Source organism: Pochonia chlamydosporia, chromosome 2 (genome assembly GCF_001653235.2).
Source record: "Pochonia chlamydosporia 170 chromosome 2, whole genome shotgun sequence".
Classification (NCBI taxonomy): Eukaryota; Fungi; Ascomycota; class Sordariomycetes; order Hypocreales; family Clavicipitaceae; genus Pochonia; species Pochonia chlamydosporia.
Genome location: NC_035791.1, coordinates 20,823 through 44,781, shown reverse-complemented (window position 1 = coordinate 44,781; position 23,959 = coordinate 20,823). Strand labels below are relative to the sequence as shown.

The window sequence follows — 23,959 nt, the reverse complement described above, 5'->3', positions numbered from 1 at the left end:
CGTATTTTCGGTATCCGTACAGATAGAGTTGATTCTGGAGAGATCACCGCCGCACAGTTTCTGCATTTCTCTCCATATCAACTTCACCCAGTTCTCTGCTGTGTGCTGTTCGTCTCCCGTATCAAACGTTTTCCAGTAGAAAGCTGGGCCGTCTGGTATTTGTACCGAGATATTAACGATTCTGTGGCCGGAAACATTATCGGAAGCGTCAAATATTATATTGAACCATTCTGAGCTAGTAATGCGTTGGAAAACCTCGTCGAGGAGTTCCTGATACAAGTCGGGGAGAATTCTCGTGATAGCAGCGCGGCTAGGAGGCTTCCAGCCAGGCTTAATGCGAGTGAAGAAATAATGCCAACGGCGGCTCTCGAACAGGCTGAAGGGGCGGCGGCATCATAGGCGAAACTGTGACTCTCGTCTTGCGAGATATGCTGAACTCCGACCTCGGTTATCTTCTTTTGTATAGCTTCAGAATATGGGGGAGGATGTCCAGCTTCATCTTGAGCCTGACGCTCTTGTTGCTGCTTGCCTTGCCATTTCTCACACGCAGCGAGATGCTCTTTAGGCCTCCCAATAGCAGTGGCTGCAAAGTCCTTCTGGCAGTGACGGCATCTGTATCGCTTGCTTTTCTTAGGGTTAGAGCGGCCGAGGTCGATAAACTGTCGCCAAACAAAGGCAGCGTTAGCTTTGGTGGGCGCCATCTTTTTAGCGATACCTTCAATTGGTACAAAATCAGGCGTGCGTTGAGCCAGCAGAGCTTTTGTACAGCCCCGTATTTGTACGATATGACCCACAGATTCCCCTATTTGGAATATCGTACGTACGCAGTACGCGTACGTACTTTTCTTCTTGTACGTACGTACGTACAACATCACTATTGCTGGCGGGTACTGAATTCTCCGTGCCCGTGACATTTCTTGCCTTTTGTGGGGGGATAACTTTGATATTGTGTTCATATGATTGGCGACGATCTGATCGGGTCTGCTATGTGGAACTTAGGTCTGTAAGAAGCAGCCATTCACGACATCACCCAAACACGATCCACATTTGGCAATATCCTGCATCTTGAACAGCAGTTCTCGAAGCTCTGTTCCTTCTCTTGCAGAATCCTTTCGATAGCTACAGCCTGGCGCACCATGGAGAAATGTTATCGGGCTCTGCTTCCTAGAAATATGCTAAGACCTGTTACTGAGGCTAATGCACGCAGTGGGAACGAAACCGAACCAGAATCCAAGCTGGTAAGCGCGGCATGTGAGCCCTGTCGTCGTAAAAAGTGCAAAGTATGTATCTGTCAAGTAGTATCTAAACGTTTACGCACCAGAGGACAATAATAAAATGCAAGGCTAATCAATTGGCGTTACCAGTGCGATAAGGAACGGCCATCATGTACGCGTTGCGACAAACAAGGCATGGAGTGCGTATACATCACTAACGCTGGCGAAACCCGATCTTCCGCGTTTAAGAGGAAATACAACTCACTGGAAGAAGAACTGGACACTCTACGGACGCTCTTCAGCTACGTTCAGACTCGTCCTCAATCTGAGGCTCAAAACACCCTCATGTCTGTCATTCAGTTGTGCCAGGACCCTGCCGAGGCAATACAGCTATTTCTCACACAGGGCGATGGGGCTACAGAGATAGAGGAATTCGCTGAAGCAGAAGTATCTGAGAGTTTCATAACTCCCACGTGTAGTGAAGCACATCCCTTTCTAGCAAAGCACTTAGTCCATGTTCAGGCTCGGCCCTGGACTACAGTTGCTGGAGACGCTATAGTGTCACAAATTATATCGCAATTTTTCATTGATGAGCGACCACTTGCCTTACCTATTGTGGACTTTACTGTGTTTATAAGAGATATGACACAGGGTGACGGCCCATTTTTCCTGAGCCGTTTACATTTGATCCTACAAGATGGATAAGAGCAAATGAAATGGTCTCAATTTGGAAAACTTCTTGGCTAACTTCACGAAAGGCAGCAGGCAGTGTCTAGGTATTCAGTAAGTTTCAAGCGTAGCATCCAATTACAACCATCCATGAGTCTAGTGCAACATTGACAGTTGCCTTCCAGGTTAGCCTATGCAGAGTTGTATCTCACCATAGCTAGCTTGGCGCGGAAGTTCGATATGGAACTCTACGAGACAACGATAGCACACGTGCAAATCCGTCGAGTTCGGTTGCTTGGATACCCGGAAACAGATCCCAAGTCGAAAAATAGTCGAGGGCAGGTCATGGTAAAGATCGCTGGCCGTGCTTGACTACTCCAGTTTGGCAATAATGAAGGAGACTACGGAAGTCAAACTATCCTGCTTATTCTGGCTATATACAAGAGCACATGTAGCAGCTTGTCGGTTAGGTGTCTCGCTTTCCGACGCTCTAGCGTTTTCAGCCATGCCTTGGATGGTATGGACGCCCCAGTGTTCAACTGTATTTTTGAGATGCTCTACGGAAAAAACCGAGACAAGAGGCTGCTCAATTTCCATGCAAAAAGTGTCCAACAAAAATCCCTACCAGGGGCAGCGCCTTATGTGACATGTCAAAAAAAAAAAAAATGCCGTTATGTTACGGGGTCAAGCCAGTTGGTGAGCCGTGCCAGCCACAACAGTCGCTCTCTGATTGGCTGGACAGAATATAAATCTACGTACAGAGTTTGAGGCCTGTCGTCTTAATGCTACCGTACGAAGGTTCTCCTGTTGTTCACTGCCCATCGAGATCAAGGTTGAGGAGTTCAGAAAAAAGATGAGGGATGTTATGGCACTTTTTGATGAGCAAGTGGTGAAAGGAAATGAAAAGTTTATTGAACGATTTATAGCTTCAAACGAAATTAATTGTACTTTATTGGAGGAAGTTGCGCGTTGTCAAAATAGGCGGAGAATGCCTCAAACTTGGGGGAGATACCGTCATCCAGCGACGATGTACCTCAAGTGAATTTAGAAAGACAGAGTTTTGATTGGCTGATATTCCCGGGCCGCCAGTTTTCCACATGATCGCATATTTTGTCTAGGCGATTACGCGCACTTTGAACGTGATACAACATCACGTGCAACGTCCAGCCTGCGCCTTCCATAAATAGCCTACGTTGGCGGCATCTCTTCCGCTGTGACGTTCAACACCAGTCGCATTAACGGGAGATGAATTTGAGACATTGTAATGAAAGCAATGAAAGGACTGGCTATTAATAAACAGATTGGACTGCGCACCATAGCTTTGTCAAGTTGGTTGACCATAAAGAATGGATTGCTCAATGAAGCTGGGCCCGTTTGGTGAGGAGATGGAGAATGCCTCCTCAACACCGCCGCCTTCCGAACCGTCCATCAGTTCAACCTCAAGCGCACATGGGTCCAGCAGATTCCCGAACTATCAGACTTGGACGACTGACAAGTTCAAGCTATTTCCCAATTTCACAACATGCCATGACCCTTCTCGAGAGCGAACATGGTGGTGGCAATTTGGCTTCAGGATGAAGGACCACGGCTCTGAACCTCATAAGATTGTATGGGTCTGCGAAAGATGCTTCCTTCGCAACAAAATGAAAGCTACGCATTACACCTTCATCGCCTCAACCGCTGGAAGCATTGTTCGACATCTGAGAAAGGAACACACGATTTTCCAGCCTGCTGGCTCACGCGAAGACGGGGTTGTCGGGACAGGAAGTGCACAACGGAGCTTGCTCGATATGCTGCGCGCTGATCCGAAGAATCCTCGCGACCAAAGCCTTCTTAGCAATTTGCATACTTTGTTTGATCCGGCGATGAATCAGCTTCTTCTCCTGGACTGGCTAACTTACCACAACCTCCCATTTAATTTGGTTAATTCCGAGCGCTTTAGACGGCTGCTGCTCTACAACAATCCGTGTCTTCAAGAAGGGCAGATACCCAGCGACAGGACCCTCGTGAACCTCTTAACAAAAGAATACAATCGAGCTCTTGATCCCGTAAAAGCTATTCTTCAAAGAGCGAGAAGCATGATTCATTTTACTTTTGACGGTTGGACCTCCCGACAAAACTCATCATTTCTTGGCGTCAACGCCCACTTCATTGATCGGGATTGGAAGCAGTGGAGGATCCTTCTGGCGTTGCCCGCTCTCCGTAAGCGCCATACTGGGGCAGCGCTGGCCGATGAGGTTGCAGACACAATATGTGCTTTCAGTCTTCAACATAAGATTGGTTACTGTACGCTTGATAATGCAACGAACAACGACACGGCTATGGAAGCACTTGGCCATGAATTTGACTTCGACCAACACGAGCGTCGTATTCGGTGCGCTCCTCATTTCCTGAATCTGTCAGTAAAGGCAATGATGTACGGCGGTAAAAGGGACAATTTTGCTGAGCTGCTTGCGCATTGGGGAGATCAGGACTTCATGACTGACGAAGACGAGCAGCGTCAGCTGTCCGACGCTGTTGATGCACTGAATGGCGACGACGATCTTGACACGCCGAATCTGGAGGAAGATTACGAGTCAAACACTACTCTGGGGGAGAGCCAGGATTCGTGCCTAGTTCCTGAGATAGTCAATGCCGACAAGATGGAGAAGTATCGCAAGTACGGCCCTTTTGGCAAGTTGCACAATATCGGCATTGCTCTTCGAACGAGCAGCCAACTTCTCGAGGACTTTCATGAAGCTCAACGGCAAACTGCCCCTGATGAACCCGTATTAACGTGGGTCCAAAATGTCTGTACTCGCTGGCAGTCCGATGAGGCCATGGCCTCTCGAGCGCTGCTGAAACGATCCGCTTTGAACCGAATGCTATCAATTATTGAGGAACGATGGATTCGCCAAGGCGCCAAAGGACAGGACCGGCCAGCGATATTGAAAGCAGACTTGCAAACAAATAAATGGCATTCAAATTTATTCAAATCAAATCAAATAAATCCAAATATATTCAAATCAGATCCCGCTTTCAATTACTTGAATCAAATCAAATCTGAACGCTCGATTTATTTGGATATTTGACTATTTGAATAACGCCCTAGGGTAGGCTAGTATTCCTCGTTACAGCGCGAAATTCCAGGGGGCTCTCCCACTAACGTTGCTTTTTCTGCCACGCGTTACCTGAGGATGTTGGTGGGCGCACCGCAATTGACGCCACAGAGTCCATAATGTAGATTCTGGAGCGCTTTTACCTAGTAGCAGGCAAATCGAATACAGATCTTGACATTGGCAGGTTTAACCTGTCATGGATCTTTACTGCGAATACCGACTGGCGCCCTTCCGGGCTTGCCCGACAACGACTACGCCCATGGTCACTTCGAATGCGCCAGTTTCCGCGCCTGTCACGGACGGCGGTTTAATCTCTCTTCTGCGCTGGCGATGTTTTCCAAGCGTACCTACAGTCCCTACAGAGACGGATGGTTGAGGCCTTCAGGGCTTGCTGAAAACTGATATTATTGGTCTCTTGAAGAGAGAAAAGTGGGACCACGGAGATATCCAAATGGAGTCAAATGAGTCAAATAAATCAAATTGGGATGAAGTCAAATCAAATTAAATCAAATCCGTGGCTCGGGAACTTGAATCAAATCAAATCCAAGTGTCAATTTGATTTGATTTATTTGTTTGCAAGTCTGATTGAAAGAAAAGCTTTCGCTCGAGGAATGGAAGGTCGTTACTGCGGTTCAGAAGATACTTCAACCGTTCAAGGTTGCTTCAAAACAACTCCAGGGCGCAGGCATTTCTGGCAGACGCTCAACAACAGGTGGTTTCGATGAGTACTCTCAGGTGATTGAGATGCTCCTTGATCACCTTGAGTGGGCCATTCAAGGTGTAATAATCGAAGAGAATGATGATCATATGATGGAAGAGGTTCACTTGTTTGACGACATGGATGCAAAAACCCGTAGGCTCTTAAAAATTTACATCAAACTCGGTTGGAAAAAACTGAACGATTACTATGATAAACTGACCTCGACCGCCTATGTGGCGGCGATTGTATTCCATCCGAGTAAGAAATGGCGAGCTTTAGAGCAGCTTTGGAATCAGCTGCCGTCTCGTCAGACATCAGGGTGGAAAAAAGCTTACGCCGGGAACTTGACAAGCATCTGGGAGGAAAATTACAAGCACATGGCTCACGAGCCAGCCTGCAATGCCATGTCAGCATCTGGAAGCCATGATGCCTTGGACTACATTGAGCGCCGATTGGCGTTTAGTCGATCAATCGTTCGTCAAGACGCCGAAGGACTACAGACAGAATCCGGGAGGCGCTGTTCTCCCCACCGAATCAGGCGGGATCTGCCGCCGCTTTTGGCGGCTTCGACAGTGAGGGGCCAACACACAACTCAGGTACAGTGTACATTGAGCCAGGAACAGGCACGACTAGGCAGATTTGCCAACAGGCCCCAGCAGCTCCACCATGCCAGGCACATGACGGTTTCAAGCCAACATGGCACGCACTTCGATCCAAAGTTCCTGAATCTGGTTTACGCAATCTGGTTTACGTGAATCCGTTTTCCGACACCACCAAAGTTGACGACCGTACCAAGTCCCTGAGCAGTGCCTGAGTAGCGCCTGAGCCGATGTGTCATTGTTTAAAATGGCCGTCTTCCGCTCGACCTTGCTGGGTCACTTTCTCAACGTCTTCATCTCTTGAGACTAGCGACTAGGTAAATCATCATGGCACCTCGAGTCCCCCGCAAGAACACGTACACAACAAATCATGACGATTTCCTTCAACAGTTCACTCAACGAGAGAATGAGAAGCGACGAATCAACAAACCCAAGCCTCGCAGTGCAAAAGAACGGGCTGCTATTCGGGAGAAGCTGAAGGACGTGCAGTTCCTTCTACCTGACCACGCCGACGGAACGAAGATCAACATCGCAGGCATACTCAAAAAATGGAAAGTGTACGTATTTTGTCCTTGATGTAAGACACATATCATGCTAACAAGGGCTAGTTACTGCCATGCTGCCGAACTAGGGGATTGGAAAGAAGCGATAAAAAAGCTCTGTCGGCCTGTAGCCCAGGATTTCCTCGACCATCTGTGCGAGAGATGGAAGATCACGTCCTGGAGCACATCGTGGATATACTGGCGGCAGTTTAAACAACTCTTTACGAGTGTCACAGGCCAATTCTTCGACAGGAATGACAACAACGAAGTGCGAAAGGTATGTCCTTGCTTTGATGCCTTCTAGGGATAGTACAAACCGTGCTGACCAGGTGGTAAAGTGGCACGACACGGTTCTAGTTACAAGATGGGATTTGCGGCCACCTAACGTTGACGGCAAGCCAGTTCTTGGTACCGATGACTTGTTAGTGCTGCAAACTTTCAACCTAGCCTACGATGACACCATCTTCCCTTCCGAACGACATAGAGTTCAGCTTTTAGGCTGCTACCTGTTGCTTGCATTTACTGGCGCACGACCCGGAGAAATCGTAGACAATGAGAAAAAGAAGCCAAAGGACGGCTCATGGCAAGACATATACGGCCGAAAGACAGCTGGGGCTGAAGACTCAGATGATGGCAATAAAGATCTAGATGAAGCTGACCGTTTGCTCGAAGAAATGCTTTTTCAGGAAGCAAAGCATCGTGGCCGGCCCAAGGCACTTTGCTATGAAGATATCTTCTTGTCGATTGTGCGACATCCCGAAACTGGCAAGGACGTCGCGACTATGTCAATCAAGTTTATCCACCATAAAGGCGAGGACCGAAAACCCAAACCGTAAGCATTGGCCTGGCTTCCTCTCAGAGCCACAGTACATAAGCTGATACCCTGCAGAACTATCTTCCTTTTCACTGGAACAAGGAGGCTTATGTTTTGCATCGTGACTGTCATAATCAGTCTTGCTATTAGCGACGACGCATTCGACGCTTCGAATTTGAAGAGCGTTGCAGATGTGTTCAAAATCCGCAACAGAGATCCGGAACAATGCCAGCAGCTTCGATGGAAGAAAAAGTGGCTAAAACGGCCAATCTTCCGTGGGTTTGAAGGCTCTACCGTGTCTCAGGAGAAAGCTCTTCCTTACGATGAGCTGAATGACGATATGCAGCGCCAAACATTAGATGCCGGATTTGAGCAAGCGTTTGGGCCAAGAGCATTTCGCAGAGGAGCTGCGAACAAAGCCAATGGTACGTATGGTAGTCCGCAGTCGAATCCGGAAACATATTAATTGTCGACATGAACAGGGAGGGCATCAGATGCTGTTCGCGACCAAATGATGCGGCACGACCCCAAATGGGCCACTTTCAATAGCGCATACATCAACGAGAAGGTTCAGCTCCACCTCGAGAGGGTCGTTGCTGACGAGCCGACCGACGACTGCCTCATTGACTTGTTCACACATATGAGCATGACCCGGGATCCACGAGCCAGTCAGAATATGGTGCCTGCAGAGGTGTTGCGGAAATTGCCACCGGACCCTGAAATTGCACAGCTTGAAGATCGCAGAGATCAGCTCAAGAAAGGACGATATCGGATCCAAGGTACCGAGCACGAGGACCAGATACGGGATCTCACGAAAACGATCCGTACGAAGCGGACACAACGAGAGAAAAACCTCCGAAAACAGTATCGACAATACTACTTTTACAACCGGCCCACTTGGGAGATAGAGCGGCAACTCGCAGGCGAAAGCGACGACGAGGCGGGGGTTGTTTATTCTGAGCCAGCTATTGACCTTCACATACCTGAACGAGCTCGGCTCGCTGAACTCCTCTGCCACCAGCAGCCAGACAAGCAGAGCTATGAAGAATACTGTAAACTTCGCATTGAAGTTGCGGAGTTAATGGTCGCGCTGAGCAGCAAAAGAGAAACTATTAAACGCAAGAGAGTCCAAAAAGTGTCGGACGTTGATACTATGAGTGGGGTTCTCACAGATGTCCATGTAAAGGAGGAATCGCCTGAGCCCGACAGATTTCCACTCCTGATGCTGAAATCGCAGTGTCCGCGATGCATCGGTGACGAATCCCTGTCTGTTGAAGAGAGAACTTTCCCCTACTGCCGCCCTGCGGTAATGAACGATCATTTTGACCGCGAGCATCTGGATACGATTGAGAGCTTTGATAATCTTATCATGTGCAACCACCCGAAGTGTACGGATGCTGATTTGAAGTTGACAAGCTTAGACCATTTTCGGAATCATGTTGCCCGTGTTCATGGCGTCACCCTTAGAGCCTCGCGGTCGTAGGTAAAGAGGCGCAGGAATTACGTAGTCACAGCGGGTTTTGATCCTGGATATAGGTCTTACCCACTACGCTGTACACTGATTGAAAGTTTTCCTTAGCTTTAGTCTAGTTATTGAATATATTTACAACCGTTTCATCGCCGGCAGAAGTAATGCTCACAACAGGGCATGTGCCTGGTTTCCGTTTTTTTTTTTTCTTGGTTTGCGCCATTCAAGTGCAGTAGATTCTGCAATGGCAAGCTGATGGTAAGACCCAACTGGTTAGGTCAGGACTACGCAATGCGACCCTCGTGCCATCAATTAGTTCTGTGTTTTGCCACTGTTTGACTGTGCCAAATTTTTAGTATCCGGCCAGATGGTTCCTAACTTCATATGAGTATAGCCGAATTTATCATGAATAATGCCTGTGTGTTACGCGATAAAATGTAGTTGACTGACTCTCATAACGTGACAAAGCCAGCCACACAGTAATTTAAAGAGTATACACGAAGAGTAATCTGTTCATACTTGCAACGATACCCCCCGTATATTCTTCTAATCTAGCCAAAACTCATCTAAATGCTGTAAGAATTCCAGATCAACGTTAATGAAACTCTTCCACAGGTCAATCTCTCGCAGCCACGGCTTTGTCTGTATGGCGAACGTCACAGCCGTACAAGTTCTCAACAGGTCCCCAGCATCCTCTCCCATGGCGAGAACTAAGTCCCCGCGGCTCACCACACGGTCTCCAAACTGTTCCCGTAGCAGCTCCAATCTTCTCCAAGTGGTGTGATGTGCGCTGAACTCGCTGCCGGGCATGTCTTTGGGCACAAACTTCCACTGCCAAGATCGGCCGGCGCTGTCGAGAAAGCTGGTTCCCTGCCGGTTCTGTATTCCGACCATGAGAGGGTAGAAGTGTGGCGCCGACCAAAGCCGGAGGAGGGCAAAGCGGGCGTTGTGATGTGCGTTGGCGAAGTTCCGTGCATGCGGCAGCAGCACTGGCCATTCATCTGGGGCAGTAAAGAATAGTGGGTATTTCGTGGGGAAGTTGCCATAACGGTCTTCATAGTTGATGAAGAGGTCTAGTTTGTCGGGACGGTGAGGCTCCGTGTTGGCCGTGGCCATTCCCGAGACGACTTGTGGGTCATTTTGATAGTATGCTGGCGCAACAATTCCTGCCCGATACACTATAATTTGTTAACAACTTCTGCCATGTGAGGTACGAGATATCTCAAGGGGATTGACTAACAGTGAGCTACGATAGGACGAATCGCAAGGCTCCAATCGAAGGGGTATACATCAGCGTAGTATCTCGTGGTTTTCGTGACTGTCTTCCAATTCGCCCAGAACTCTTGACTACGAAACTTGTAACTCGTTCGGCTTCGTCGATCAGGTCGGCTCATGCTTCGCTCTTTGGGGTCAAACAGGAGCGAGTTCCTGAAATCCTCGCACTGGTCCAACTTTAGGAAGTTGGTCACAATCGCAGTGACGCCGAGGTCAGGAAAGAACATAGCCATGGCTACAAATGCCCGAACCATGTCTTGGATAATAAAGCTATGTGGCCATGGTGCGGAAGGATCCTGTGCATAGCCATTGTACTCTGCTCGCAAATGAAGCCAATCAAGTACCTCTCCGATGAACCATACCCAGTCGGTAGGGCCGGGATAATCGTATTTGAGCATTTTGTCGATTTTGTCCTGGACTTCAAAATATTTCTGGACACTTCCTGGCTCGAGATCCCCGGCATGAAATGACTCTTTGAACTCTAAAAAGCTGTACGTTAGTGTCATTGATCAAGGGACCGAAAATTCGACTATCAGGTTACTCACCGAAAGATCTGTCGCGTTCCATGTTTTCCATGCAGTCTACCTTGTCAAGTCGCTGCCCGAATGATGGTCTCTTGTGGGTGGTATCAAGACCGGTACGTTTGAGGAGCTTGCTTTGTTCTCCCGTAGGTTCCTCTCGGCGTACCTGCTTCATTCCGGACTCCCAGACCTTGGGTAAGGCCCAGATGTTTTTTTCATCATCTCTCGTACCATGGAGCGCTGCCATGAGACCCTTACCCTGGTTCAAAATCTCCACGCCTTTCGCGAGATGCCGGGCTGCGCTGGGCAAGATGCCACTCTCGATGCGATTGATGCCATTTCTGATCTCTCTGAAAGGCATATTTTGCTTGCCAGAGACCAATTCATCTGGAAACAGGACCTCATCCTCGACAACGTTAGCCTCGCAGTAGAACACGTACGGTGACGTGGATAACTCCTTTGCGCTGCGACTAGCCACACTCTTTCCGTCAATACTGAACATGAGGAATTCGTTCCTGTCATCCATCAGACTATCCCAGAGGCTCTCGACGTCCTCACCTGCCCTGATTTGTCGAGTGCGCATTGAGTCTTTCTCCCTAGTCATGGTTCGGAGGAGTGGCTCCATATGAGCATAGATGTCGCGAGGTTGTGTAATGCGCCATGCATTCCTGAGTTCCTGTGGTGTTCTGCTTAATTCACGTAACATCTAGGTGCTTAAGCAGGAAACTTACAGCTATAATCACGTTGTACGTGACCATTGACGATTGACCAGGCACAAAGTCCCAAATGAAGACGTCGTAATAGTCATCGAACCCAAGGCGCCATTTTCGCAACGCATCGGTCATGTCAAAGTATTCAGGTCCCACCTCCAAGACGTTCACCCATTCATTCTTCGAAGCCCTTCCAATGCCCTGCTTCTTGCGATATGTCCACAAGTGTTCCTCAGGAGGCGCTGTGATGACGCGGCCGGTCTTGCCATCCCGTACCAAGACCAACAGCTCTCCGGCCCGCATCAAAAGATACTGCAGGAAACGTCGAGTGATCGGGTTGTTGCGTTTCATGTGGCCGACAACGATATTTCTCGTCTCGACGATATCATGCTGACGCCGACCTTGGCTTCGACCACCGACCTGATTATGGCGGCTGTGCTGTTGGGCATCGAGATCAACAAAATACGGGAAAAATTCTAGTTCCTGAAGCTGCTGGATCAACCTGTGGCTGCCCCAAGAGAGCCAATTCGAGGCTGGAAAGTATTGCCATAGAGTGAGGAGGTTCAGGTCTGAAAACTCAGCCCAGTTCCGGCAGAGCTGGATGGCGTCTTCAAGGCTGCAGTCCTTGGCCAAGACTGAGAATTGAAGCCAACCGTCTCGGGACATTGCCTTCTCGCTAGCGTGATTCCAGATGCTTTTGCCACAAATGGTGACTTTCATTTTGTGCAACGGGGATGCGGTCTTCTGCCGTGGAAGCTTTGCCTTTTTGCCGACAACCTTGTCGAGGAACCAGTCATGAGTATGGAGGTGTGAATATCGTCGCTGGTCATTGAGCAGTTCTTCAAAGGTCTCGTCTTCGTCGTCAGTGATGTGTTGGGTATCCTCATCTGCTTTGTCTCCGCGGGCAAAGTCGGCACATGCATCTCTAATGACTTGGAGAGTAGGCTCTTCTAACTTCAAACAGAGATCCCGCAGATCAGATTCGCTAACCTCCGCGTCGCTGAGAAATTCCTGCACACTGCTGGCTCGTAGCGCAGCAGGCAACAGGGACGCTTGTGCAAGGAGCAGGCGACTAAACAGTAGCAGTTTGATCTCCCTGATATCGTTGACGACCGATTCGATCTCGTCATCCGTCATCGGTGCTGTCCTTTCATGGGTCTCATGAGGGTTCTCCAACGTACCGACAAGCTGAAAGCCCCAAATGTTGTCGTAATTCTTCTTGACTCCTTGGCTCAGGCGTTTCCTCATTTCCTCTTCTGTCTCGATGTTGTTCTTATCTGGCTCTTCTAGATCAGTGCTACTGGCGGTTTGCGAGCTCTGCTGCATTACCAAGAGCTTCTTCTGGCCTCTATAGGCCATGCCTGCGTCCGCAGAGTTGTGACCTCCGGCGTTGGATTTAGAAGCTCCACCTTTTGTCTTTGACTTTTTTCTCGGCTTCGTGGTGGGTGTTTGAGGCTCACCATAAGGACCAATCTCTTCGGTTTTGGTATTTGAGCCATTCAAATGGGTTTTGGCCTCGTCTGTGTCCAGCACCTCCAGCCAGAGGAAGTGCTTGATCAAGTCAATGTAACGATGCCGCTTCTCGTGTTCCATATCTTCAATGGGGTCCCACGTCCCATCTGCCGACTTATCTACCGACAAGGACAATCGCTCCCAATAAGCGTCGTTGAGGTATGCATCTTGGCACATCTTTTCCTCATTTTGTCGCATCAGGTCTAGCCTTGTCCGCAGGTTCTTCATGTGTCGCCTAAACAAAGCAGCTTCTTGCTTGACCTTTTTCTGTTCCTTCACTCGATTTGCTTCTTCCTTCTCCTGGACCTTGCGAACCCATGTAAACCATTGCTCCTTTTGATACAATACTTGCGCAGTTCGCTTTTCGAGTGTCTCCAAAGCGCGAAGAATAGTGTGACGCTGGCTGCTGAGCTTATCGACGTATGCTTGATGGCCATAATCAACCTGGAGTGGGTAGAAGTGCCTGTGGTGAAGTTTGCGAGCTTCGATGACCTTGCTGAGCAATACATACTTGCCAAATAGATGAGAGTGAACTTCTCGAAGCACGTTCTCGTGTTGAATACTTTCGAAAGTTTCGTTCGCGAGAGGAACTTGCGTGTTCGTTAGGTACGGAGGCGACTCTTCGTCGAGCGCATCTAGCTGGGCATTGCGCCGTTTGTAGCCCTTGTATAAGCCGAAAGCCTGCCTGGCATGGAGCTTACAGAAGAGGCCATTGGCATTTGTGGCCTCGTCCTTGCATTTCTGGCCATCAGAAAGTTGCAAGGCCTAGGGCGTGTCACGGTTAGCCGCAAGACTCTTTTAAAGGACCAACTCTTCATCTTACCTGACATTGTGACTGGTCGGAGGCCATGATGATACCAGGCCAGATCAAATGACGGGTATGCTGAGCACCAGACGCGACTTTCAGTGCCGTCGGACGCGTCATTGCTGGAGACGCCAAACTAATGGTGCGCTCTGCCGATATTTCTCCGGGCAGGCGATTTTGTGAAGTGCCACGCCCCAGTTTCTGGATACCCATTTTGTGACTTGGTTACTTGCATGCTTCTCATGGCTCATCGGCTGCCCAGCAGGAGGACTCCGTAGCCCAAGTTGTCGCAAAGCATCTGAAGTCGTTTCCCAACCGTCTTACGATAGTGGAATTTTTCTCTTCGTGTATCTTTCAGCGAGAACCCGCACCCCACGCACATACGTCAATCCTCGACAAGCTGCCTTCTGCTATGGAAATGAGCGACAGAAGGGCTAGTTATGCATTACGTGAGTGGCAGCACAATGTTATGATGCTGAGAAGCAGGTCAGTAACGAATAGTAGCTCTTACTACGAGTGTGAACAGCCCACATTTAGGCAACCTACAATTTATTTCGACGAAGATTTTCCAGCTTACCGAATGGGTGTACAAATTCATAACGTCGGCTCACTCGAGCAACGAAGAGAAGATCTCCAGTAAATCAAGGATATTCTACAAGGAGTGCCTTGATTGGTATACAGAAATTCTTACCGTTGCCGAGAAGGATTTTGGTAGAACGCCATTCGTACTATTTGTCCAGTAAGCAATCATCCAGTAAATCCCCAAAAAGAAGAGTCGGAAAACCTTAACCGACGCAGTATGTACTATCACTAGACAGTCACGAATATGTCTATGCGCGAGAACTCTCCCTTGTAAACATTTTGTGCTGTTAGCAGCCCGTTAGCAGGGGTAGGGGTTACAGGCCACTCAGCCACTGGTCCACGCTTGGATCCAATCACGACACTAACGGCACAATGGACGACTTAGGAGGTGCTCCCGGAGGAAGGCAAGCAGATATTGAGATTCTTTTGCATTTAACCCGTCGATGTGGGCAATCGTAGTTAATGATTTCACAATGTATACGTCTGTCGTCGTGCATTGGGAGCCCAAACAACTAATACGTAATCACCTAGTGGCTTCATCTGCGGCAAAGAACCGTACAGTTCCACGTCATACCCTTCCATCGGCGAGACGATATCGGCAGACTTTTATCACAACGGCTACGTAACAGGAACCGCTCACCCAACACTACCTTCTCGTAAAGATTCTACCAAAAAGCAACCACAACATAGGAAATCAATTAATCTTCGCTGGTATCCTCTTCATTAGATGTTTCCACATCAATCTGACATGTTCGTGCATTATGGCCAGTCTTGCCGCACACACCACATCGCCGACCCTTCCTCTCATCCCTCGGTTTGCAACCTCTCGTCCGGCGATCTTCTTGCTTTATCTGCTCATCCACGTCATTCTGGCTGGTCCTGTAGAGCTTGTCCCTCGGCAATAGTCATGCTACCGCCCTGACGTAAACGGGTTTTTCGAGCTCTTCGCCGCTTGCTTAGTATTGCATCTGCCTCTCGAAGTAGCTGGTTCTCCGCTTTCAAGAGTGCCATCTTGTGCATAGTTCCGCATGTACCCTTCGAAAATTGATCCATAGCAGCCAAAATTGACGTTGGAGAGCTTCCTTGGTGGCGGCTTATTCGCCTTTTGATATAATCAGTCTGCGAAGTAGCCTCAGTTGGGTTATTTGGGGTCTTTGGAACCCACAGTTGCGGTAGCTCAGTAGCCTCTTCAACAGGTGGTGGCGTCCGTGGCCTTATATCTAGCCGTGACAAGACACCTTTTGGATCAAATGGAATAAGGCCTGCACCCCTAAAAGCCCCCTGGATATTTTTTTCCGTCATTGCAGCTTCAAATGCGGTGAAAAATGCGGGTAGGAAGTCCGCCTTCGTAATGTGTGTAATCCCCGCTCTCATTAGCCCTTCGATTTCTTTACCATGGGCCTTCTTCAGTGGCCCAAAACAGCCAAAATCTAGTGGCTGAAGAATATGGGATGGATGAGAAGGCATGCAAAGCGTGATTATCTGATGTTCCTTGCAGAACAGCTCAAATTCCGTGGAGTGGTGGCTTTCATGCCCATCCATGATCAGAAGACGATATGCGCCTTGAGTTCGCGGCTTAGTATGCTTTTCGAAGTGCTGAATCCATTCAACGCCTTTCTCATTTGTAGTCCAGCCGTTGTGAGTTGTAGAGATAACCCAATCCTTTAGTAGCGCGCTATCTTCATACCAGTTCAGTGATGTAATTGGATTGGAGGCAATTTGGATTGGACTGGATTTGACGCTGAATGGCTGGACTGGATATGGTCGTCTCGATGAGTTGGACTGGACTGGATTGATTGGCAACCAGCTCCTGGAGCTCCAATGGTCTAACCTGATAAGGCAATGGCTAAGCCTAGTTTAGTAGTCGTGACAGGGCTCCGGTCGGTAGACGACGACACGACGGCCTGTAACTTCGTTGTGCCGTAGGCGTCACATCCAACACGCGCAGTTTGGTCTGCTACTAAAAGAATGGAGGTAAACGCGTCACTGGTAACTTCAGCAGTCCATCTGCTGTGGCAGACGTGTCTGAACAGCCAACCCACTACCTACACCATGGCCACTATATCCAGCTATTTCGGCGCTGCCAATGGTCGCCGTCCTGATTCTGACCGAGTTATTCTTGCTCCAGCACATATTAGCTCTCGCCCAAAAGACGTCAACGGAATCCTGATCGAGCCTGACGAATTTATGCTGAATGGAAAGCGATATGTTCGCAACTCTGCTGTGGCAAAGCCCCAAAAGCACACCAAGAAGAGAACATCAGTTGTCTGGCAATATGGCGAAGACATACAACTCATGCAGGACCCGACAAAAAGATTCTGGTACTGTTATCTGTGCGAACAGCAGCAGCGCCAACAGGGACTTCCAATTTCCGGCAAGGGCAATTGTACTGCCTTGCTCAGGGCTGGCCTCATTTGGTGGCGTTATTAGCATCAGCATCAGCCGAGAGTGCACATCAACGCCAAGCCCGTTACATCATGCATGCTGCAGACAAACACCTCCGTTTTAGAGTGTACATGTTTATTCCACCAAACAAAGGTCTGAGACATGTGTTGAATAAAAGTAAGAAGTTGCCATTGAGCCATACCTACCTCGGGGGGACCCTAACAGGTTAGGGGTCACTTGTGGGCCTCCCAGCATCCGACCAGAACGAGATCAAAACAAACTGTAAAGCCAACTTCTAATGCCGGGCTGGGCGGTTGAGGTGCACTCGGCTGATGCCGATGCTAGTAACGCCACCAAATGAGGGTCTCATGCTCAACCACTCAGCGTAGAAGTATGTAACTAGCCATTCAGCTCTCTCCGAGAGCTTTCAGTTCTTTTTCTGCCCAATGCAATAAATTTGTTGGTTTCGAGACACACTTCTGGCTGAATAAGCCTCGTGCCCCTTACAACAAGGCGCCCCTTACAACGAGGCTCAAATTTAGCTTAAGGCCCAGCAGAAGTGTCCGTGCGCTTTGCCATGCCTCTTTGTAGGTAAAATTGACCTTCGACACACGACTTGTCTTTCATTTCGAGACTGCACTCGCTTCCCGTCCAGAAGTCGCTCGTTTCCATTGCGCAGCAAAATGCCGCTCATTGTGAATGCCGACGTTGGCAAGCTTAGTGGCCTGGCGCCACGTGCCTGCGAGCTTTGCCACAGGAAGGACGGCGTCCTCCGCTGCTCGGCCTGCCAAGCCGTCTACTACTGCGGGCCAGACTGCCAGGCTGAGGACCGTGCCGACCACAAGGCGCCGTGTAAGGTGATCAAGAAAGCGCGTCTTCGCTTCGAGTTCGAGGAGAAGAAGCTGCGCGACACACCGGGCGACCTCCACACCGAAAATATCTTTAAAGACCATGTCGGCTACTTCTGGGGCATCTTGGAGACGCGTCCGTACATGCGCGCGCGCTATGAGCTGGTGGATGTGATGCTCCTGAGCTACGGCACCGCCGGTGGCCCTGTGGACGTGGTGCAGATGGCCCTGGATCATCTCTTGGATATGATGCGGTTGTGTCGCGGGGACAACATGGGCGTGCGGCAGCTAATACCCGCGCTGTATATTCGACTCGGCAGGGACCAGGACGCCTACGACTTTATGAAGTGGTACGCGACCACGGGGGAGGAACCGCAATACGACCGGGGCGATATGGACCAGCCATTCCTGGACGTCAAGGATGCAGATGCGTTGGAAGCACCAGCGAAGAGATGGACGAAAACCACCTTCCTAGACCTGAGCCACGCCGTGGCCCTGGTGCTAATTAAGATACGAGTCCTGCTCGACCTGCAGGCGATCCAGAACGCCAGAATTGCGCTCCGCGGCGCCATCCCACAGGAAATTATTGAGATTATTCGTGGCCAGCTTGTGAGCTGTATCGTTGGGTCGCGGCACGATATTCTCCTGGCCAGGCCGGAGGAGACGGCACAGCTAGCCGAGACGATCAAGAGCCAGATCAGGGAGGTGTACGGAGCCATTGAGACATATAACTCACACTTCTGGGAGTTGCTGGTCAAGGATCCGGATGCTGGCGTTTTGCAGAGACCAAACGGGCCATACACACACCGGTCGAAGGAGGAGGCTTTGTTGGTAATCGGATACAGCTATGCTTCGTGGTATGAGACTCCGGGAGCGGTGGACGTACTTCGGAGTCTGAGCAAGGTGGGCTGAAGTTCTGACTGGTTGAGAATGGAAGTGGGATCGCTCAACGTACATAACAAGAAAGTGTTTGGCGGGATCGAGAGGACATTTTGTATGAAACAGATGTACCGTTGATCCCCCCCTTTTGCGCATTTTTTTTGGTTCATCTGGCTTGAAGGATTAAGGTCTTTTATCTTCATTGGAATAGGTACCCAACCACATGATTATATCAGGTGGCTGGCCAGTCTATTGACGTTGCCTGGAAGCCTCGTCTTCCATCTCATCGGAGTCTGCTTCGTGTTGAGGCCTTTCCAGCGTTTTACTCGAGGCAGAACGTGTTCTAAAACTACTTCCGACACTCTGAGGTACTCCCATTACAGCATTGGATAAGTGAATCGTCTGATTCGTGGTGATGAAGACAGTATGAGGCGTCCACACACATTCACACATTAAGTCTTGAGCCTGGAATTTAAGCACCCGCGCCATGAGTAGATTTTACCGAACTACGCAATGCGACCAGCGAAATTGGTGGTGCATCACTGCCCCTCACTAATTGAATGTGGCCTGCTTAGTGAGAACTTGGCAGTTGTGTTGACACAAGGACAACAAGGGGAGGGGGGTTGGTGGGGTCGAAGGATTGAGTTCCCGCTATCCCTTTGACTGCGGAAGTGTTACATTTTAGCGCGACAGGGGTCCCAACCAATCAAACCACCAGATTCTCAAATTTCTACTTCACTGTACAACTTGTGCCACTGACTCCAGCAGTCTCCATCCTCACACAGCGGCACGTTACACTGCTTACAGTCACTGCATTTTAATGACGATGCACCTGCAAGAACCCACCCTAAAGCTACTATTTCTGCACTCAACATCTCTCCCATCTTTTATGTAAAATAGTCATAATTTGAAAGAGAGTCTAATTAATACCTCGGGTGCACTGTATGAAATTTTCAAAGGCCTTGAGTGGAAGCCTGAAGAGTTATTCAGACTTGAAGGGGAAGCGCCGGATTTTTTGTCCATTTTGCTAGTAAATTGCACAGTTTTCCAGCACTCTCTACGTCATTTGCTAAATACTCCATAACCTGAAGCTCCAAGGCGCCGAAAGTTCAAAATAGTATATTTTTCATCTTAAATAACCCGTCAAATTTAAATTGAGGCATTTTTTACCGGAGGTTTGATGATATGTTATGCGTTAAATTTCATGAGTTTTGGTGAGAAAGTGGGTTTGCATCGTCATTAAAATGCTCCCACTGTACAACCAAAAAATATATTGGACTTTCGTTGATTTTGCCCATGGGGGTACTCAACAGTTAAAATAGCCTTCTTCTTATTAGAAGAACAGAAAGCACACCATCCTCGCTTAGGCCTGCGTATCTTTGAGTCTCTATATAAGTTACGTCTAACGTCTAGATGACTCTCTTTGTTGCCTTCCTGCCGCCGCCAGAGTTGCCATGAATTTGTAATGCAAACCTCCAGTAGGAAAAGGAACGCGATAGCCCGCCAGCCTCCGCGCCTTGTTCGTCGATCCCAGTTATACGATGACTTTAGTTGGTCACCAATATCAACACCTCCCATAAAATGATTGTAGTCATCGATAAACTGTGGGATAGGGAGCTCTTTAGCGAACTCGCCGTCAAATGGGAACCTTGCAGTCTTTGCAGAGCTCGAGGTCTTGGAAGGGCAGTGCCGAAGACGAAGGATCTCTTCTTCTCAGCCATCAAAATAACTTGAAAGCAAAAGAACGAGGGCATTATCTTTCCAAGCAAATTGCATCACCTTTTGATCTTTCGTTGGCCGAGAGTAAGCTGTTCCCCAAGGTATACAGTCCCTTTTATCGTCCTCTTTTTTCAGCGATATGAATTTGTCACCAATACCTCCTGTACGGGCTCTTGTCGTCCCGGTTGCCGCAATGCCACGCTCACGTAGAAGTTTCAAAAGGGGAGCCGTCGCGAAGAGATTATCTATAAAGACATGGTAGCCACGGGAAGGAGATGGTGCCGGTGGAAGCTTTGAAAGGAGCCAAGCAACTACGGCTTGGGTGTTTGCCAAAGCCTTTCCAGAGAAGATTTGAGGAGTCAATCCAACGGGCCCACCGCCTTTCTCATGCCAAGCCCATTGGAGAAAATAACCCTGTTGCGCCATAACCCAAACCTTGAAGCCAATTGGGATTGGCTTTGACGGCAGGCGTACAATCTCTTTACTGCGGCCACTGAAAGGAACCATAGCCTCATCAATGGATATTTGGGAACCAGGACACCAAAGGCACATCGGAATGCTTTGCATATGCTGATTCCAATCATCTACTTTGTCCCAGACTCTAGCAGTAGTATCAGATGAATCGTAAAGACAGATGTTCCGCATTAGAAGAAGGAATCGATCCCGACTAATTAATCGAGTAAATGGATGCCTGGGCTCCAAGGGGTGAGACCATCCAATAGTCCTGGATTTGGCGTTCTTTATGAATCCCCATGTATATCAGGATGGCGATTAAGAGATAGATCTCCTCAGTGAAAGTCGGAATCCAGGAGGCTTGACGCGCCGCAGGCACCGCCATAGCCCCCCTTTTTTCATTCGTCCAAGCAACCCATTTCTCAACTAGCCATCGAGGTATCCATTGCTCAAATAGAGCCCAGCAGTCTGATCCAATTTCTTCTACCACATGAGCAAATGGCTCTGGTTTAAAGGTGTCAAACGGTTTAGGGGTCGCTATTTTATCGAGGGGTCTCAAAGGGGATGAGGGCGGCTCGTCTGGCGTTGAATCGTTTGGCTTAATGCAAGGTCGCTTTGAAGGCCGTTCAGGAGGCGGAGCTGGGCGTTTTGTGCCTATACAATTGTTAACCGCCTAACCGTACCGGCACATAATGCGCAGGGAGCATCTTACCTTCCATTCTGAGGTGAATGAATGTTTTTCCACATTGGGTTGCTCATTGCTGGGGCTTAAGGCTCATGGATGTATCGCGAAGTAGAAGTGGGGCGCGCTAAAATGTAACACTTTCGCAGTCAAAGGGATACTGTCCTGCTGGATGAGATATTCAGGTACAAGTACGGCGAACGAGCGGCCAACGAGCTGGAGCGCCTAACTCACGAGCTCTGCTATTTGTTCGGACGAGCCACCAAAGCTGTGAGCATTTGCCCGCCAGCCTACTATGCCGATATAGTATGTGAGCGTGCTCGTGCTCATCGTCCGGAATACGATGTGTGCGACGTGGAGAGTGCAGTGACCTCTGCGTCGACGGAGTCATCGGGTGCGGCGGGTGTGAGACAGGTTCACAGGTCGTTAAGAGATACAATGTATTATATCTGATTCCCGTCTGGGGCGGCCCTCGGCTAGATTCGTCGCTCTCCATGCTGTCTCTCGCCGACTTTGACAATGTGGCAGCGGATGGATCATCTTGATCGGCTTGCACCACTTGCTCTACATTTTTCACAGGATATTGCAATGCCCATCCCCTTCATCACCCAATCACTCCTATTTTGGGGTGGGTCGCCCGGTGGAGGCGTGGAATGCAGGATGGACCCCCTGCAGCCCACTTCTCCAACGTGCAAGGGGGGACGTAGTATTTTAAATTTTTTGGCGATATGCTGTCCTATATGAGTTCTTGCAATCAAGTCATCTTGCCATCTCCAAGGTGCATTGGAATGGTCCGAAACATGACGAATGTTCATATGCTCGCGCGTACTTTGCTCTGTCATTGATGGCGATCGAGGTAAAATCTGATGATGGAGACTGTAAAGTGACTTGACCAACATATGGAAGTTGATTGGCTTGTTTCACCGACTTGTCGGTCATTTTGGCGGGGAGGCACCTTATTCATACAATGAGGCATAACTAACTAGCTAAAATTAGAAACCACGACTCTGGTCGCATTGCGTAGTCCTGACCTAACCAGTTAGGTCTTGCCATCAACTTTGCCATCCATTGCAAAATCAACTGCACTTGAATGGCGCAAACCAAAAAAAGATACAACTAACAAAACCAGTCACACGCGCTGTTGTGGGCATTACTTTTGCAGACTATGAAACAGTTGTAAATATATTCAATACCCAGACTAAAGCTGAGCAAAACTTTCTAAGACCCGGTTGTGTCAACACTACCAGACTTTGCCTGTCATTACATAACCATTCTCGTCATGGCTGGGATCATCGATTCTGGGTTCACCGATATGGTCTCTCATGTTTACTTGAAAATGAAACAACCAGAATGACAGGGAAGTCGACGAACCATTCAAAACATCTGCCACCTAGCCCGCAGGTTTGCGAAGCGCACCATCTTCGTGTCAACACGACAACATGTAATTATATAAATCTCATGACCCTGGCCATGGCCCTTTCCACCTTCTGCCTTCGCCATTGATCACCCTGATCCCCGAAACAGTCATGCCCCAAACCATATGCTTACCTGTAGATGTGCTAAGAATCGCCTGGAGCCGAAGATTCTGTTTTATCACAGGTAAAATAATGACCAGAGTAGAGCGCGAAAGGCTGATCGAAACGCAAGAATGCATGCCCCGAGCATTGAGACAGCGTGGAAGACTCGTAAAGAGTAATGATTGGGAAAACAACGATGCTGAGAACCAGCTCCAACTTGTCTCATTCATCCTGAAGAGCTAGCTCGGCAAGAGAATGCACTACTGGACGTTCCAGAAGGCACACAGGGAATCTCAATGGAGAACCGTCACAAGCTAAAATTAGAAGCAATGGAGGTGTTGGGTGTACCAAGCGCCCAATCCTCCGACCCCTCCCAGTCCTTTGTGTCAACACCACTGCCCAGTTCTTGACGAAGCAAGCCACATTCAGTTAGTGATGTTTCAGTGAGGTTCCACCGATTACGCTGGTCGCATTGCGTATTAATAGTCCAGACCTAACCAGCTAGGTCTTACCATCAGCTTACCATCCTTGGTAAAATCTACTACACCTGAACGGACAGCCCTGTGGCGCTGGAGGAAGACGAGAATAGTTGGTAGTATACCTAATACGACTTATGATTAGCTCATACTGTGGAATGGTAAAGCGTGATGAATTCATTAATACGTATTCTACTAACTATGCATAGTCTTCCTCGTCATGGAGCTCCTAGCAAAAGCAACTTCAACAGTGGATCTATGTAATTCATCACCGCACGCCTCTCCATAAACCTTGATGGCCGATCCTGAAATTTAGTAATCCATCAAATTAGGGGTATCGTACTTTCTTAGCTGTGCGAATTAAACAAGAACTTAAGCTCACTTTCGCCCAAGCGACCAATCTTCATGCTCTCTGCTTCATCGAGTGCCGCCTCAACAATCTCCTTCTTCTTATTCTGCAACGCCACGATACGGTCCTCTACCGTCTCCTG

General features: G+C 48.8%; 8 protein-coding genes across 8 annotated transcripts; 5 read left to right on the top strand and 3 right to left on the bottom strand.

The window, feature by feature from the left end:
- Nucleotides 1-215: 215 nt before the first annotated feature.
- On the bottom strand, nt 216-701 carry VFPPC_17616 (transposase; the record flags this gene model as incomplete). Its single annotated transcript, XM_022429309.1, has 1 exon — nt 216-701. One exon carries the CDS (start codon nt 699-701, stop codon nt 216-218), a length of 486 nt encoding a protein of 161 aa, XP_022285664.1.
- A 435-nt stretch (nt 702-1,136) lies between these two features.
- On the top strand, nt 1,137-1,919 carry VFPPC_12178 (fungal zn(2)-Cys(6) binuclear cluster domain-containing protein; the record flags this gene model as incomplete). Its single annotated transcript, XM_022428813.1, has 2 exons — nt 1,137-1,247; nt 1,365-1,919. 2 exons carry the CDS (start codon nt 1,137-1,139, stop codon nt 1,917-1,919), a joined length of 666 nt encoding a protein of 221 aa, XP_022283952.1.
- A 1,322-nt stretch (nt 1,920-3,241) lies between these two features.
- Nucleotides 3,242-6,495, top strand: VFPPC_17617 (Ribonuclease H-like protein; the record flags this gene model as incomplete). Its single annotated transcript, XM_022429310.1, has 3 exons — nt 3,242-4,672; nt 5,579-6,154; nt 6,220-6,495. The coding sequence occupies 3 exons, from the start codon at nt 3,242-3,244 to the stop codon at nt 6,493-6,495; spliced, it is 2,283 nt and encodes a 760-aa protein (XP_022285663.1).
- Nucleotides 6,496-6,607: 112 nt separating this feature from the next.
- VFPPC_12180 (FluG domain-containing protein) lies at nt 6,608-9,119 on the top strand (the record flags this gene model as incomplete). Its single annotated transcript, XM_018290141.1, has 5 exons — nt 6,608-6,837; nt 6,889-7,099; nt 7,161-7,654; nt 7,712-8,061; nt 8,119-9,119. 5 exons carry the CDS (start codon nt 6,608-6,610, stop codon nt 9,117-9,119), a joined length of 2,286 nt encoding a protein of 761 aa, XP_018136564.1.
- A 531-nt stretch (nt 9,120-9,650) lies between these two features.
- Nucleotides 9,651-13,972, bottom strand: VFPPC_15008 (mfs allantoate protein; the record flags this gene model as incomplete). Its single annotated transcript, XM_018292771.2, has 5 exons — nt 9,651-10,282; nt 10,345-10,860; nt 10,925-11,576; nt 11,632-13,887; nt 13,946-13,972. The coding sequence occupies 5 exons, from the start codon at nt 13,970-13,972 to the stop codon at nt 9,651-9,653; spliced, it is 4,083 nt and encodes a 1,360-aa protein (XP_018136565.2).
- A 2,589-nt stretch (nt 13,973-16,561) lies between these two features.
- VFPPC_16990 (hypothetical protein) lies at nt 16,562-16,939 on the top strand (the record flags this gene model as incomplete). The annotated part of the gene is made up of 1 exon (XM_018294742.1): nt 16,562-16,939. The coding sequence occupies one exon, from the start codon at nt 16,562-16,564 to the stop codon at nt 16,937-16,939; it is 378 nt and encodes a 125-aa protein (XP_018136566.1).
- Nucleotides 16,940-17,577: 638 nt separating this feature from the next.
- Nucleotides 17,578-18,654, top strand: VFPPC_12182 (zinc finger domain-containing protein; the record flags this gene model as incomplete). Its single annotated transcript, XM_018290142.1, has 1 exon — nt 17,578-18,654. The coding sequence occupies one exon, from the start codon at nt 17,578-17,580 to the stop codon at nt 18,652-18,654; it is 1,077 nt and encodes a 358-aa protein (XP_018136567.1).
- Nucleotides 18,655-19,860: 1,206 nt separating this feature from the next.
- On the bottom strand, nt 19,861-22,317 carry VFPPC_16991 (transposase IS4 domain-containing protein; the record flags this gene model as incomplete). Its single annotated transcript, XM_022429053.1, has 5 exons — nt 19,861-20,325; nt 20,374-21,036; nt 21,110-21,447; nt 21,674-22,024; nt 22,068-22,317. The coding sequence occupies 5 exons, from the start codon at nt 22,315-22,317 to the stop codon at nt 19,861-19,863; spliced, it is 2,067 nt and encodes a 688-aa protein (XP_022283953.1).
- Nucleotides 22,318-23,959: the final 1,642 nt, after the last annotated feature.